Source organism: Diplotaxodon limnothrissa, linkage group LG4 (genome assembly GCF_057381915.1).
Source record: "Diplotaxodon limnothrissa isolate DT_005_m linkage group LG4, D_limnothrissa_male_GT1.1, whole genome shotgun sequence".
In the NCBI taxonomy this organism is placed as follows: domain Eukaryota; kingdom Metazoa; phylum Chordata; class Actinopteri; order Cichliformes; family Cichlidae; genus Diplotaxodon; species Diplotaxodon limnothrissa.
The window spans coordinates 19,669,220-19,686,517 of record NC_140599.1 but is presented as its reverse complement, the minus strand read 5'-3'; the positions used below and the strand labels follow the sequence as shown (position 1 = coordinate 19,686,517).

Below are 17,298 nucleotides of genomic sequence, written 5' to 3'. Positions count from 1 at the left end.
TATCATAGAGAACTGGCAGAGAGAGGGAGAGATCTATAGATGGTGGATAAGTCGGGTTATCTTTACCCTGATTTTACCATTTGTACCCTTAAAAAAGAGGGGGTAGTGGTGTAAGGATTACAGAGTTTTAGCCCTTGGCATGTGCAGCAGCTCGCATGTGTTGTTTGACTGAATGTTAAAGAGTGATAACACTGCAAATGGCAGAGGTTCAATTACAGCTGCAATGCAGTATTTTAATGCACAGCGCACATCTTTACACTTACTCATTAATTTTAAGAATTTATTGGTGTGGAAACTTGAGATTTCTTGACTTGAATTCAGAACTGAGGTTACTTCAACCTTGGTTTAACTATGATTTTGTAAGATTGGAGTCTCTATGTCCAAGTCAAGATCATTTTTTCCATTGTCCTTTTTGCTCAATTAATCAGCAGAATCTATTATTCTGCACAAACACTATTAAACAAAATATCCCGAACCTCCTAAAATCTTCTTCTCCAAGACTTGCCAGACTGTTGTGTTTGACCTCATAACCCACTTTGAGATGCACATTACTGAGCACTATGTTGTCTTTAATTGTATGTTTGTTTGTTTCAGTCAGAAGGTGTGTTCATTTCATTCTCACTTTTTTCTTTCTTCATGGAGGAAGGCTTTAATTTTAGGAAATATCCATTATCACTTTATCAGTTACACCGTACTAATACTGCATGTTCTGGAAACCTTCCACACAGATTTCGCTCCATCTTGAAATGCTAGCATCACACAGTTGCTGCAGATTTCTGGGCTTCACATCCATGATGTGAGTCTTCTCTTCCACCACATCCCAAAGATCCTCTACTGGATTGAGATCTGGGTACTGTGGAGGTCATCTGAGTACAGTGACCTCATATTATGTTCAAGAAATAAAGTTTGAGATTAGCTGAGCTTGTAGCTGGTATTAACTATCAGAAAATGGGTACACTGTCACCATATAGGGATAGATCCATGGTTTCATGTTCTTTATGCCAAATTCTGACTCTATGTCTAAAAGTTGCAGCATAAATCAAGACTCACCAGACCGGGCAAGTTTATTCCAATCTTCTGTTGTCCAATTCTAATGATCTTGTGTGAACTGTAGCCTAATTATTCTGTTCTTAGCTGACAGGAGTAGCACCTGGTGTGGTCTTCTGCTGCTGTAGCTGAGATGCTCTTCTGCATACCTTGGTTTTGATGTGTGGTTGCCTTCCTTTCAGCTCAAAGCAGTCTAACTGTTATCTTCTGACCTCAGGCATCAACAACACGTTTTCACTGCTGCTCACTGATATTTTCCCTTTTTCAGACCATTCTCTATAAACTCTAAAAAGGTGATGGTTGTGTGGAAAATCCCAGTAGATCAGCAGCCCATCTGGCACCAACAACCACACCACATTCAAAGTCACTTAGATCAACTTTCTTTTCCATTCTGATGCCCAGTTTGAGCTTCAGCAGATCATCTCATTCATGTCTACATGCCTAAATGCATTGAGTTGCTGCAGAGTAGATATTTGTGTCAACAAACAGTTCAACTGTACCTAATAAAGTGGTCGGTGAGAGTATTTTGTAATTGTCTTTCCACAAGCTAAATGAGAAGATTGATACTCCTCTTGTGGGTGGGCGGCAGGTAAGAAGCTACTGTCAGCAACTAAAATAACAGCGTAAAAGAAGTGTTTCACAGTTTTGCTGTCAAGCGTATCTTTATTCCTGGTAGAATTTGTTTCAGTACACAGAAGATAGCTGTTCAAAGTCTTTTGCTTGGTGCTGTTGGTCAGTCAGTTACTTGTAAACAGTCTGTCTGGAAGTCACATACTATAAGTCCTAAAAACCCTCCACAATTTCCTGTGCTCAACAAATCTACTTTGTTTTGTCCTTATGAAAATCCCCTGTATAAAGAACCAATCCCAGTGCAACTACCCACACTACATACAGTGGGACAAAAAAGTATTTAGTCAGCCACCGATTGTGCAAGTTCCCCCACTTAAAATGATGACAGAGGTCAGTAATTTGCACCAGAGGTACACTTCAACTGTGAGAGACAGAATGTGAAAAAAAAAAATCCATGAATCCACATGGTAGGATTTGTAAAGAATTTATTCGTAAATTAGGGTGGAAAATAAGTATTTGGTCACCTCAAACAAGGAAAATCTCTGGCTCTCACAGACCTGTAACGTCTTCTGTAAGAAGCTTTTCTGTCCCCCACTTGTTACCTGTATGAATGGCACCTGTTTGAACTCATCATCTGTATAAAAGACACCTGTCCACAGCCTCAAACAGTCAGACTCCAAACTCCGCCATGGCCAAGACCAAAGAGCTTTCGAAGGACACCAGGAAAAGTATTGTAGACCTGCACCAGACTGGGAAGAGTGAATCTACAATAGGCAAGCAGCTTGGTGTGAAAAAATCAACTGTGGGAGCAATCATCAGAAAATGGAAGACATACAAGACCGCTGATAATCTCCCTCGATCTGGGGCTCCACGCAAGATCTCATCCCGTGGGGTCAAAATGATCATGAGAACGGTGAGCAAAGATCCCAGAACCACACGGGGGGACCTGGTGAATGACCTGCAGAGAGCTGGGACCAAAGTAACAAAGGTCACCATCAGTAACACACTACAACGGCAGGGAATCAAATCCCGCAGTGCCAGACGTGTTCCGCTGCTGAAGCCAGTGCACGTCCAGGCCCGTCTGAAGTTTGCCAGAGAGCACATGGATGATACAGCAGAGGATTGGGAGAATGTCATGTGGTCAGATGAAACCAAAGTAGAACTTTTTGGTATAAACTCAACTCGTCGTGTTTGGAGGAAGAAGAATACTGAGTTGCATCCCAAGAACACCATACCTACTGTGAAGCATGGGGGTGGAAACATCATGCTATGGGGCTGTTTTTCTGCCAAGGGGACAGGACGACTGATCCGTGTTAAGGACAGAATGAATGGGGCCATGTATCGTGAGATTTTGAGCCAAAACCTCCTTCCATCAGTGAGAACTTTGAAGATGAAACGAGGCTGGGTCTTCCAACATGACAATGATCCAAAACACACCGCCCGGGCAACAAAGGAGTGGCTCCGTAAGAAGCATTTGAAAGTCCTGGAGTGGCCTAGCCAGTCTCCAGACCTCAACCCCATAGAAAATCTGTGGCGGGAGTTGAAAGTCCGTGTTGCTCGGCGACAGCCCCAAAACATCACTGCTCTCGAGAAGATCTGCATGGAGGAATGGGCCAAAATACCAGCTACTGTGTGTGCAAACCTGGTAAAGACCTATAGTAAACGTTTGACCTCTGTTATTGCCAACAAAGGTTATGTTACAAAGTATTGAGTTGTATTTTTGTTATTGACCAAATACTTATTTTCCACCCTGATTTACGAATAAATTCTTTACAAATCCTACCATGTGAATTCATGGATTTTTTTTTTTTTTTTTTTCACATTCTGTCTCTCACAGTTGACGTGTACCTCTGGTGCAAATTACTGACCTCTGTCATCATTTTAAGTGGGGGAACTTGCACAATCGGTGGCTGACTAAATACTTTTTTGCCCCACTGTATTTGAACCTCTAGCTCATAGCTCTGATACACCTCATTTGAAAATCCAAACTGTTTATGTGTCAAACTGTTTATGCCGATTGCCAAACTTTGTGTTTTGCAACCAAACAGGAAATGGGACCCAAACTGTAGCAACTAAATGTTAAGTCTCAGCTGCTGACAGACCTGCACTTTCCAAACTGAGTCTACAGCGTGACTCAGTGTCACAATTCTTACTTTGCTTAACATGTGATGGACTTTCCAATAGCTTGGCTGAGAGCTGTGAATATTTTATATGACACGCATTAATGCACACCTCCATGTGTAGTCAAACAATAATCCGCATGATTTTACCTGAGATGCATTAAACACTAAATTGTGATTTATGCTTAGTATTTTGGCACCGGAGAGCATTACTGTGTGAAATATCCTCTTCCTGGTTAATTCTGAGTTTCTTTTACAATTTTAAACGCTGTTGACCAGGGAGGGGAGACATATGCAAAGCGTTAAAAAAGATGAGATCAAGTGCTGAGATGAGCTCCGAGCTGACCTGAAAATTGAATGAAGGGGGGAGGAGAGGTGCAGGGGGAGGAGAGGTGCAGGGGGAAGCAGCGGATGATGTTGGGTGGTGCATTTGCTGTAGTCACATCGCAGGACTGAAGCAGGTAATGCAAGCAAACCAGTGTTCAAATGCATGCCTATTTTTGGCAGGTGTGATTGTGACATTTTTCTGCATCAGTTTTTTTTTTCTTTTGCATTAATTTATTGAAATAGGACAGTTTCGTGTTGTGCAGAGCCTCAAAAAGCTGTCAATTTATATAATTTCTTTGTTTTGTTTTTATTGTTAGGGAAAAAACAGGTTCATGCAGGAATGTGACAAAAAAAAATGCAGATTTTACCAATGATTTGCATCATTTTGTTTAATAGAAGGACACTGTAATATTTTTGGGGTAAACTGTCAGCTGTATTGGACTCAAAAGCTTATTTTCATAGTGGTATTAAAGGATCACAGTTTAGCTGTGAATCCTTGCTGGGATCGTCATGCTTTTATCTGTGATCCTTTTGTCTTTGATGTTGCACTCTTCAACAGGCTTGTGTGCTGTATCCTGCATCAATAATCTCTTATTTATAATCACTGAAATTGTTTCTTGATTAACAGAAGAGCTGGGCTTTCTTCAGTGTGTTTTGAACGATACACTCATTGCTAAACTCTTAAGTGAAGTAACCTTTGCCACTGGGTATTTAACTGCAACAGGTCTTGCAGGATTTTTGCTTTAGATGTAGGGACTCACTTACAGCTTTATGTTCAAGTTCTCTGAAACACACTGTCGTCTTTGTGAGCCCAAATAAAGACTCTACTCATATGTGTCCTTGGATCCAGAATATCAACTCAACTTTGCCCTTCAATCAGATGGTGGCAGGAAAGAAGTGGCCGAGATGCAGGGCTGGATATTAAACCAAAGAGCATGAAAGGAGGAAATCCTGCTGCCCTCTGCTTCCTGTGACCTCTGTCACACACGCCACATCACACCACGGTCAACCTCGTCACCCTACACAACAGGAAGGACATGCAAACCCCCGTCATATCCCCCAGGTTTAAGTTTGGTCCAGCATTTTGGATATAAACACACAGAGGAAGATGGATCAGGAACTTCCATTCATCAGTAGAATAATAACCTCCCATAAGGACAAAATCCATCAAAATAAGGATACGAATAAAATTGTCACTGTCACTCACTGATACTAGATACCAGAACACATAGTACTCCTCAGTAAGTCTGTTAATACATTTATCTATACAGCAAGCTATGCTATTTGTCAGACAATAGCAGTAACAACAAGAATAATGCCACTAATAATGCAAGTTTTAAACTTCATAAGACTAAATCAGATGAAATTCATATGAGGGAATTTTACCTAAATTAGAAATTAGAGCTCAACATTTTTCTTAGGTAGTAAACATGTTTTTTTCTGCTCTAAATTTGAACTTTTAACTACAGACAGAATAGAAAATGGGTATTACTACCGTGACATCCCATATTGGTCTAAAGTCCAATTACAAAGCCTGGAGATGAGCGTTTCACCACTGTGACACATCATTTCTTCACATATTGAAAGCAGGTGTGATAAGTAATGGATGGACTTCACTGTACAACTGTATGACCAGTCAATCACTAATCACTAGCTAATTAGTGTAGATCCTTTTTATCACTTAGAATGACCAAAAAAAAAAAAATCTAAAATATACATAATGTTTCTAACCGTGTCCATAAACGCATCAGAAAAGTGTTTTATGAAGGTTAGAACAAGGGAACGTTTTCTCATTTAGGACCAGAAATCTTTTTCCAACCACAGGTTGGTTGGACCACAGGCTCCCTGCTGACCAATCAAAAGAATGTAGATCTAAGGCACTGCCATGTTAGGCTCCCCTTTAACACCCCCAAGCTATTGTACTTTCTAAAAGTTTCTAAATGTTTCTCTTGTTTTCTTTATGTGCTTGAAACATGAAAAATGAGTTCAGTGATTTATTGAAACATGTAAGCATATGCGGAAACATGCAGTTCTTCAGGATTCTTTAAGGAGATGTAAATCTCTTCTATATGTTCTGGATTCTCCGTCAAGATGATCCCAAAATGCTCCTGTAATGTTAAGGTTCAAGTACTGGGGAGGCCAATCCATGACTGATAGTTTTCCACTGTGAGTTAAAGGCCGATGGTACTTTTCTGTGTTCATATTTCCAACATTTTTGACAAGGTCCCCAACACCACTGGCTTAAATGCAACATCAAACAAGACCCTCCACTGTGTTTTACAAACGGCAGCGGAGTCTAATCCACCGTCCAGCTGGGGTCTTTTTGTGTGCAGTTTATATCTTCTCCTTGCTTCTGGGTTGGTTCTCCCGGGGTTCCTCCCACTGTCTCAAAACATGCAATGCTAGATGAAGCTAAATTGACCATAGAAATTAGAAAATGGTCATCTGTCTCTCTGTGTCAGCCCTGAGAGAGATGTTAACCTATCCAGGGTGTACCCCACCTCATGTCCTTTTATAGCAGGGACAGGTTCCAGTGCCCCCGTGACCCTGAAATGGATAGGTGGAAGAAAATGGATGGATGGATATTTGATGGCAGGGCTTGTGGTGGTTGCAGAAATATTTGGGTATGGACTAAAGGGTAGCGCAACTCCCATATATCAAAATATTACTCAGATTACTCACAGAAGGGAAGTGAAATCCCTGGAAATGGTGGGTGAAATGATGGATCCAGACATTTCAGGGGGTTGGGTTTGCCGTGTAAAGTGATTCCACTTGATTGCACTGTGAAGGATTGGAGTTTTGGGGAGATGGAGACTGAGCAAGGTTAGGGATGTGAAGGGGGTTGCTTATTTATGTAATTACATACGGCGGGGTCAGGAGTTTTTAAGGGAGGACGTGAATGCCTTCTAGGCATCGCCATGGTGACTGGAGCATATAAAGTGGTCTGACTGCTCAATCAGGTCACGTGAAGTCAGTCAGGAGTACCACAGACGTTTCCCATGATGGTTGGCCTAATCTACCAGACGTGGTCCTCCCTGGGGGCATGCACCCTTTGCAGCACGAGACACAACTCCACACATGCTCACTTCAAGGCATCATGTTTTTTGTTTTCTTTGGGGGGGGGGGGGGGATACTTTATGGCTTTTATTTTATTATTGAATAAAACAAGTAAATACATTCTGAGTCTGGGTGTTCAGTTGGCTCTTTACTGAAGCTATCTGGGACACACCGCGTTTCCTCTAATGACTCATAAACACATTATCCTGACATTTATGTAGACTAGAGCGTACTGAGGGAGTTTGTGTGCCAGAGAGACAGACTCAAGAATCTAAATGCTTTTAATGCAACTACTCTGACTTTCAATGAGGATGCTCTGCTTGACGGGTCCAGTGATGGCATAAATGGACAGTAAAACTATATTTGTCAAACCATATTCCCTAAGCTATCACCAACATTATGTATATGACCCATTTTCCAGTTGTAGCGCAGAGAATATTCAAATCAGAGCCTTTTTGTGCATGTATGTGTGTGTGTGTGTGTTTGTTTTGTGCATGCTATTTCACATCAGTCTACCACATATGCAAAAACTTCATAGCAATTGGAGCTGAATAACAAAGACTCTTTCTGGTTTGATTATTGGAGGGGCTTCACCCAGATTCCCCCTTACTAAACATTCCCTATTTCCTGTTTGCTATTTCTCAATCACCACCAGACAAAAATGTTCCAAAAAAAAAAAATCCAATCCAAAGAAAGTTTTTCACTTTCTTTTCTACTGCAAAAGCTGAAACTGGCACACATGTCCAGGAGTTAAGCTTTAAAACACATGGTTAGGTCATTAAAACACTTTGTGTCAGAGTGCAGAGAAAACAAACACTGTCTGGATGCATGTGCCCAAAAGTCCTGTCTACCCCACATCTCACTGCACTAAACTGGACTTTGCTGGATTGAAGGCCTTCAGCGGGTTGTGTAATCTGCTGGCCCTGCTGATGAGCAGAAAAGGACTCTTTTTTGAGTTTCTCAATGTCCGCTCAGGACTTTTTAACCATTACTTTGTTGGAAGATGGAAAAGCACCATTAGAGTGAAAAAGAAGAGCAAAGACACAGAGCTGCAGAGTCACAACAATGATGATGTTTTGTATGCATTTGTGGTAATGATTATTAGTCAAACTGAGCCTCATTCCATATGAAACAGGAGGGAATTTGGGCCTTTAACCTCACGGCGACATGAAGCAGCATTAGGAAAATTGACTGTGTTATGGCTGGAAAATGGCACTTTGTTTAGGACAGATCACCGAGACTGAAACATTTGTCTAAAAGAGACACCTATGAATAAACAAATGAATGAATACATTAAAACATCTGTTCGTGCTTGACCACTGGAGCAATGCACACAGGAAGCGGGACCTCCTCCTTCTCTGTGGAGGCAGGAATGCTATAATTGAAACCACGTGTGTCGTAGAAACAGAGTCTGCCAATATATCTCTTTCTGTATTCTTCACCCCCCTGTTTCCTAACCTGATGGCTCTTCTTTCTTATGCTCTCATCCAAAAGTTAAAATGATCTGAACTGCTCAGAGAGAACAAAATGCTGTCTCTAAGTGTTTTGTGAGGCCACAGAGCTCACTGGATAGATAGATGAATCCCAATTTTGGGCACATTGGAAAGGTGGGCATTTCCGGCACACAGCAGCACTCTCCATGAGCTTTTCTATTATTGGTTGACGATTTTCTGTCTGTGTAATGATTGGATCAACACTTTTTACCACCCCTTTTTTTGAATTTTTAAAAAGTAGTTCCTTGGACATGGGCTGCTTTTTTACTCATTTTCATTTCACTGCCATTAGATGATTAAAAAATAGATCATGGAATAGTTTCAATCTTGGTCACAATTTAAAGTAAATGCAATTACATAAAATTAAGAAACTACAATAAAGTATTAAGATTTTTTCCCAATGTGTAAATAGTATTTAAAAATACACTAAATATTTAAATTAAATGTAAATATTTTAAATATTTTGCTTCCAGCGAGACAGATTTTCTTCTGTTCTTGAGCGCTTCCTGAAGATCTTTTAGATGTAATTTTCAGTCCAGGAAGGGAAACAAGGGGAAAAGACTGAGGTATGGCTTATGGATTGATGACTTTTAGGTTCAAATCATTATCAATGTGTACAGAGGAGGTCAGGGGAGAGGGGGAACCGTGAGTGTAAAACACGGAGACTATCTATTATGGTTTGGGGCAGCATTTCACCTGGAGAGTGTCTAAACAGCCTAAGAGGTTTCAGGCAGTATTGGAAAATAAAGGTGGTCATACCAAACATGAACTTCCAAGCTCATTAGAACTATACAAACTGTTTGTCTGCTTGTATGTGTTTGCCTTGTATACTGTATTTCCATGTATGCTTACATACATGCTACAGCTATTTCCCATTTTCCTCTGTGCAGAATAATATTTACTACAAACCCAGGTTATAATCGTGGAATAAAAGTAACTTAAAACTGTAGTACCAGTAAATTTCCAGCAATAATTTTATGCCTAAAATGAAAACAACAAAAAAGCACCGCGAATTCCCATTTTTTCCAGATGATCCGCATATTTTCCGCATAACTTAATTTTAAAAAAAAAGTGTCTGTATATCTGGTAACCGGTGCGCTCTGTAGTCACGTGAGTACTGCTCGGCGATGAATGCTGACTCGCAGCACAGCCGGGATGCGATTAACACCTTGGATCTTTCCGTCTGCGCTATTATACGAGAACTACTTCCGGTTGTGAGTTCCAAAAATAAAACTCACTCTTCAATTTACCCCGTGTCTCACCTGTGCTCGAGCATGGTTCGTTTATTTTGAAGTCAAAATAACAGTACTTCCGGTGCTTGCATTCGCGAGCCGACCAACTTGACCCAGCCGTGTGAAAGGCTCTCCTGATACTACTGGAGTGAAGGCGTATTTGGAGGGATAGCGATAACACGCTCGGCCGGCGGTGTGGGCTAAAAGACGAGCAGCTGCCGCCGCCGCTGCATCACGGACACACCGCTCAGTGACCGGCGGACTGACGGAGGCCCGGGGGGATTCGGAGAGGCGTGAATGGCAACAACATTTCCTAAAAGAAAACCCTGCCCATGAGACAACCTGTATGCCAAATGCGTCCTAGAAAATAGGACGCGCGTTTGCCGTAAATTAGACGTGGGCTCGCACGGCGGAAGTTTCTGCGATCGATTTTTTGGGGGGAGATCTTCGTTTATTGGCTGCAGTCATGGACGAGGACAACCAAGGTATGATTCATTGAATCGTTTCATTCCCGTGATTTGTTGCCATTTCCCTAATCAGAAGACATGCGCCTCTGCCTCCTCAGTTTGATGATGATAATAACAACAATAACAATACCAATGCTATAATAATAATACATTTGGACCTATTTGCCCTCAATTTTAGTAATCTAGGACTCTAAACAGAGTTGGTTTGACACCAAAGACATGCCACAAACAGTATTTTGTGACACTAACAAGAAGTTGGCTTCTAAATGTGCAGAAAGCCCCTCACTAATGTTGCTGCTTTCAAGAGCAGTTTAATGTCTACACTGAGGAGGGTGATGATCGACACTCAAACAGATTATAGGGCTCGAAGCGTAGATGAGAGTCAGCGCATCAGTGTCGGTATGAGATGCTGTGAGTATTGTGTTTTTCCTGTGCCTTTGTCAGCTGTGGGCTGGTGCCACTGTGGCCCAACAGGTCCTGTCATGGTCAGCCATGCATGGCCACCGAGTCGTTTATTGACTGAGGCTGTTGCAAGAATTTGTTGGCACGGATGCATCTCTCCAACAGGAGCCTGCTCATCGTTCAGCACACGGGTGGGTTTAGAAACTTTTGAATGGCAGGGCAGACTTTGGCAGGGTTATTTGGGAGTTGGCACAGGGAGTTGAGTAGAAACGCGTTTACAATATTGCAAGCTCTTTTCGTTCTTACTTTATTACTGTGCAATGAAACTATGTAAATAAATACTTGCAAGGTAACTCTAAGTAGCCTGGAGCCATTAACAGAGTCATGTAAAGGCTCCTCCACCCTTCCTGCATATAAGATACACTTAAAGCAACACAAAGCAGCTACACACTGTAGTTTCTATCTTCCTGGTTGTTTAATTTAGGGTTCTGGTAACCTGGGGTTAATCCATGATACCTGTCACCGGCTGACTCAGGCAGAGAAGGCCAATCAGATTCCAGAGGGACCACCCCCTGTTAATCATACACTGTACAAAATAACACTTTAAATTGGCCAAGACCCCTCCAGGTTAAAATGCTCACTCTTGTTGTTTCAGGTCGGTGGTATTCAGTCCCACTGGCTCACCGCTTACGGAACTGCAGGATGTGACTAATGGCTTGCGTACTGCATGCACGAATGCATGCACGCACGCATGCATGGCACCTGGGTATAAAGCAGCCATTGTGCTGGGTTCAGGCAGCCGGGCCTCCAGCGTTGGGAGACGTCAGCATAGCCACACAGACAGACATATGGTGCTGTGACACCAAACAGAGGTAGCTGTCAGCAGCCTCACAAATTTAATGTCTCCTTTTCCCCTTATGGCACTTTTTGCTGTGAAGATGGATAGATGGCTGGACACAGGGAGTAAAAACATCAACAGTTTGCTGCTTATTGTCTGAACAAATGAGTGCCTACACAGCTGTACACACAGGCCCAATGCAAGGCGACAGACTAAAGTAGAGAATGAGCAGCAGCAAGTTAGTCAACGAGGTCCACTGTGCGACTATCGCTCCTCACAATGTGACACACATGCAGAGACTTTGCCAGGCCACAAGTTAAGCAGGAGGGAAGACTGGAAAGTGGCGGGTGTAATGACCGAGAAATGCGCGAGGAGGGAAAGCACGTGTGACCACAAAGAGAGCGAGAAGCAGTCGTAGTAGCGACGATGGTGAGATGTCTGAAAGGGAATGAGAGAGCAAGACAGGAGCAGTGTATGTGTGTTTGTGTGTGAGAAAGAGCGTGTGGACGGGCTGGATGAAGTGCCAGGACAAACTTGGAGAGTGGCCAGAGAAGTGTGGAACGTCGCCAGTGAAAGACGACGAGGGAGAGTGGCGGTGGACTGGATATTCTTTCTGAATCAATTCTCCGGCGTGTCAGTGGAGTTTCTCTCAGCAGAAAGTTCTTCTTTTCTGTCATTATTAACTCACTTAACAGCAGGTGGTCTCAGCCTCTCTGTGATTATCTATTAAACCAGGTCGCCCTCTTGATGGGGACTCACTTTTCATTTTTTTCCCCATCTTTTCTTCCCCTTATGTTGACATATTCTCTTTGCTCTGCTAAAACCTCTTAGCACATGCTTTTAGCCATGCTTGCATCCTTTCCAGATATTTTCTTACTTTTTCTGGGAGCCTATGCACCATGATAAGGTTCTGAGTTTTTGTTTTGAGTGAAATGCTCAGCTATTTAATGCATTGTGGTGAGATTGTGTGCACTTTTTTATTTTTTTACTTTTTATTTTTAAAATTAGAGTATGTGGAGATTCGTCATTGCCCGCTTGGACATGCTGTAAAAGGCTTAGCGAGAATGGGTGTATCGTAATCCAGCTGACACACATGACATTCAGCAGTACAATGCCTACTGCCGCAGTACTCCCCTCAATGGACAATGGGCCAACAAGAGGGCCACAAAGCTCTGCTACAGTGAAGCCTGCCTGACCGCACTGACACACTGTAGCTCGCTGTCAAACATTCCCATTTTGCACGACCGACTTTGTCAGGCTGTCAAATGTACACCTGCATCATCTCCGCTTTCCCTGCTTTCGCTCTGCAGGTTTTTGTTAGTCAATGAGCTGTTTTACTGCGCTTTCAATCAAGTGATGCCCATGTGGTAATAATCAGAGCATTAGAGATAGACTTTGGCTTTGCAGCGTACCTCATGATTTTGGCTGCAGATCCTCTCTATTTACACACTGTGAAACCAGCCATTTAAACTTGGCAAGGGAGTACGTGAGTGTGTGTTGCAGCGTGTGGTCTGTGGGGTTGCGGCACGCTGGCGCTCAACTGAGGCAACAACAGGCGCACACAGCGAGGTGGGTTTTAAGATCGTAGAGCCATTCATCTGGCTGCTGCAGGACGGCGCCCGCAGCTGTGTTCAGGATTTGCGATTTGGATGGTGGGAGTAGTTTCGCAGCTGCTGTCTTCTTCCCTGCAGCCCACACACTGAGAAGTGGCCTTCAAAAAAACACAGGAACAAATTACGGCTTAATTGTGCCCACCTGTTATTAAGCTAAATCTTCCCTGTTTGTATTTTAACCCTTTGGAAGGGGCTCGCCTGGTTCACCTGTGTGATGGGTGGCTATAGAGAAATGGCTCTGGGGAAATTGATAGGTCATGGCTTTTGATGTCAAGTCTGAGGAGGCTCCGGCAGGCAGGCTGGCAGTTAGCGTTTGTACGCTGCCTGTGTGACGGTGGAGAACCTGAGGCCCTCAGGGCCCCTGCAGGACGTCAGGGAGCAGCAGTGGGGTGTGATGAAGAGGCTTGGATCTCTGCAATGTTTGATGGAGTTCTGCAGAAGACACGTGGGGCCCTTGCAGATTGGGTTTTTAGTCTGTTTTCCTCCGCGTACCATCAGCTCCGGCTCATTTAAAATATTCTTAATTTAAAACCCAAAGCTGCAAAGCTACATTTGTACTGTGGTTGAGTCCAGCAGTTAATTGAAGAAAAATCAATAATCGATTCATTCTTATTACTGTAAATTTAACACATACTAAGAATTGGCTGTTAACAATTTCTTAAGTATAAAGACTTTATGCCTTTTTTCAGGTTTTATCTTTGTGCACACAAAGAAAGTATATAGAGTGTAGTATTGATGAGTTCTGTCACCAGTAAGGATTTTCAGATACACCACCTCGGGCTGGCTCTGTGGAGTTGACGCCGCTCTCACCAGGCCCCTCGTTTGTCATGTGCTTTATGACTCAGTCACACTAGAGTAAAAATAGTGTGACAATCTCCAACTAGAAGAAATTGGTGGTTGCTTGGTGATTGTATCATTAAAAAAAGTTGCTGTTGTTGCCCAGAGGCTGAATACGCAACACCTTTAATCTGTGGGTCACTACTTTTGATCACAAGATTATTGCACAGGTCACGTGATGGGAGGCAACCAATCTCCAGACTGGTTGTAATCACTCTCAGACAGATTGGCAAAGGTTTGCAAGTAACTGCTCTCTAACCTATAAAAGCAGACAGATTGCCAATACTTTGCAATTTATCTGAGTCAGTCTGTGACGTGCCTGTTTGCAATAGACTTGACTCAGCTCAATGGTTGTATTCTGGTTATGTTTCTATATATACGCTAGTTTGCCCAAAATCTATATAATTTTGCAGTGGCTGTCTTGTATGTCTGCACGCTCAATTCAGGTAGCTCCTTCTAAACCACACAGAGCTTTTTCTAGTTGTGCGAAATATTTCTGCTTTGTGCTTCATGTGAAAAAGGACAACTTTGGTAAATATCCTGACCTGATTCCCCCTGAAATTGCCAGAAGTGGATGTGCAATAACCTGCTTCATTGTGGTGGATTTCTTTTTTCCTCCCTTAAATGGAGCAAGCTCGCTCTTGTATATATTACGATTCAATTGGCCGTCTGTCACAAAACCAGTGATGCTTTTAAAAAGTTGGTCTTTCGGAGTGAATAAAGCTGCATTGTCAGGCGGTGAAGGCTCAACTAAGAACTGCCACAGCTAACCTCCAAGATGCTTAAAAATAAGACAAATGAGACTCAATCTCAATCTTCTTTTCTAACTCTTGGCAGTTATGTTTATATCCCAGCTACTTCTTTATATTTGATGTTCTCATGAATTTCTGAAGGCATGAAAGCGCAGTGGCATGTGTACTTTTGTTTTTTGTTTCTTGTGTGTTTTGGTATCATAAGCTCACATTTTCTGATATTGTTTCAGCATTTCTGCTCAGTCTCTTAGACTGTTTTGCTCCCACCAGTGTGACTCACCTCTGTTAAGGATTGTGTTTCTTCCTCTGTTGTGGCTGCCGAGTGCTCTCATTGCTGTCAAACACTATTGGCCGTGCGCAAGCAGTCACACTTGCATTGGCTCAGTAACTTCCTTGAGAAATCAGTGGGGAGATGGACATCTGGGTTCTACACTATGCTGGCCATTACTGTATAGACTGAAGTGTGTATGTTTCATCTTTGAGAGGATGGTGAACACAGAGGTCTCTTGTCAACTTTGGCCTCCCAAAATATCAGATAGCACGTTATGTTTAACCTTGGTGTCCCCTCAGTGGTTTAAGTTGGACTCGGTACACTTTAAGAAAGACTGACATATATGGAAATTGACTTTTTGGATTTAGTCCGTTCCAGTGCCTCAGCTACCGTAACAATAAGCGCTAAGTTTCAAGTGAACGCGAGTCATTTGCGTAAATCCTCTTGGACCGCCGCTCTGCCTTTAAAAACAGGTTTGAGGTTCTTTTATAAGAGGCCGTGACGCTGATGGCAGACTTAATTTTTGTCAGGAGAAGTGGAGGAAAGTATAGCAAAGGGCTTTTTAAAGGAGTATCCAGTTTCCCCTTCATCACCCATGCAGTAGTGTGCAATAAAGCCCTACCGCCAAGCCTAGCCACAGATTGGAATCTGTCTTTGTAGCATTAAAACCATCAAGGGGCTTGTAGTGTGCCCCCCCCCCCCCCAAAAAAAAAAAAAAAAAAACTCTTTGGAAAGAGAAATCACAGCATGCATGCTAGGGGTCCCAGGACTCGGAAGTCATGTGCTGAAGTGAGTTTTAGCCAAAGGATGTCCTGCTCTACTTGGGCCTTTTGGGAGTCTGGGTTCATGGCTCATTGCTGGGGGGGGGGGGTTTCAGGTCTGTAGGAAAGGGAAGAGAAAGCTGACCAAAGTGGACAGGAAAAGGGAGGTTTGGAACAATTATGTAAGCACAGAAAGATTGTTTGACCTGCTGAAGATGCAGGAAAAAGGTGTATCCCCCCGTGACTGCAATTCTTCACAGTCTGCAAACACTGTGTACTTTACTCTTCAGTTACAATCTGCAACTATGATTTGTCAGGCAGACGTACTAATTTTGTTTTATTAAAACAGATGCTGCATATTTCTTGGTGAAGGCTTTAACCTGATTACCATCCCCCAACGCTCCCTCTGTCTTTGCACTTAACGACTCTGTTTTACTTCCCTGAACTCACAAGGTCCTCACTAAAGTCCTCTCTGTCCCTTTGTTCCACTGATTCTTACTTTTCTATCCATCTTTTTAACCATCAGGCAGAACTGTATTCTTCATTCTTTTGTACATATATATATATATATATATATATTTTTTTCTACAAGCATCAAAATATAACAAAATATTGATAATGAAACAAATGTTAAAATGTAGTCCTCATTTACATGCATACACCCCGCAACATATAAGACTGTAGTACTTGTTTGAAATCTTGGTTCATTTTAAGCTTCAGGCTTCAGTCACACTGGATTGGAGACCACTCTGTGACCCCCTGGAAACCCAGCCAGTAGAAAAATCCATTGAGTTGTGACTCAGAGCCAGGTCACTTTCTAAACAATATTAGAACTTGTGAGCTGGACTTTGTCCTTGGGGGAAGTGCTCCTTTATGCTGACAGCAGCCAACATTTATATCGAACTGAAGTCTCGGCTTGGTTTGAAGTAGAAAATGCTATAATGTGATATCATACTACGGTTGGACGTGTTACGGAGAGACTTTAGTTTTATGAAAATTCAAAGCATATTGTCGTTTCTCTTGTCCTAATGCTTCTTCCCAGCATAGCTGCTGAACAGACAAAGGAGAACTATGAAAGTCCAGAACACCTTTCTTTTTAGCTCTGTTGTCCACTCTTGAACACCCAGTGTGTGTGCGTGTGTGTCTGCATGCACGTGTCTGTGTGAGTGTGGAACATCTGGCTAGCCCACAGCCTCTTACAGACCTCTTGTCTTTCCCTAAGGGTTTGTGGCACTGCCAGCCCAGCTTTTAGGAAGGGATTTGTAACAGTCAGTGCCTTTACTCACGAGGTCAACGTGTCAGTAAACTGCTACAGCGAACCCCCGGTCTTTGCTTTTTTCTTTTCTTTTCTTTTTTTTTGCAAAATGTGCATGTTTCCACCTCCTACCCCCACTGCCTTTTTTGCTGTAAGATGCTGCTGCATCATGCAAAATTCATTCTTCTTTCATCGTGAGAGAAAACGAGCTGTGACTGCGCCGCTGGTGCGGTGGAGGAGGCTGAGGTTGTTGCAG

At 42.6% G+C, this 17,298-nt stretch overlaps 1 protein-coding gene across 1 annotated transcript in view; it reads left to right on the top strand.

The window, feature by feature from the left end:
• The first annotated feature begins 10,015 nt into the window (after window positions 1-10,015).
• The window catches only part of cyth3b (cytohesin 3b), a 41,833-nt gene continuing 34,550 nt past the window's right edge, over window positions 10,016-17,298 (top strand). The window contains exon 1 of the mRNA XM_085351600.1: window positions 10,016-10,331. Coding sequence (XP_085207726.1) covers window positions 10,313-10,331 — 19 coding nt within the window. The 5' untranslated portion in view covers window positions 10,016-10,312. The remainder of the gene's footprint in view (window positions 10,332-17,298) is intronic.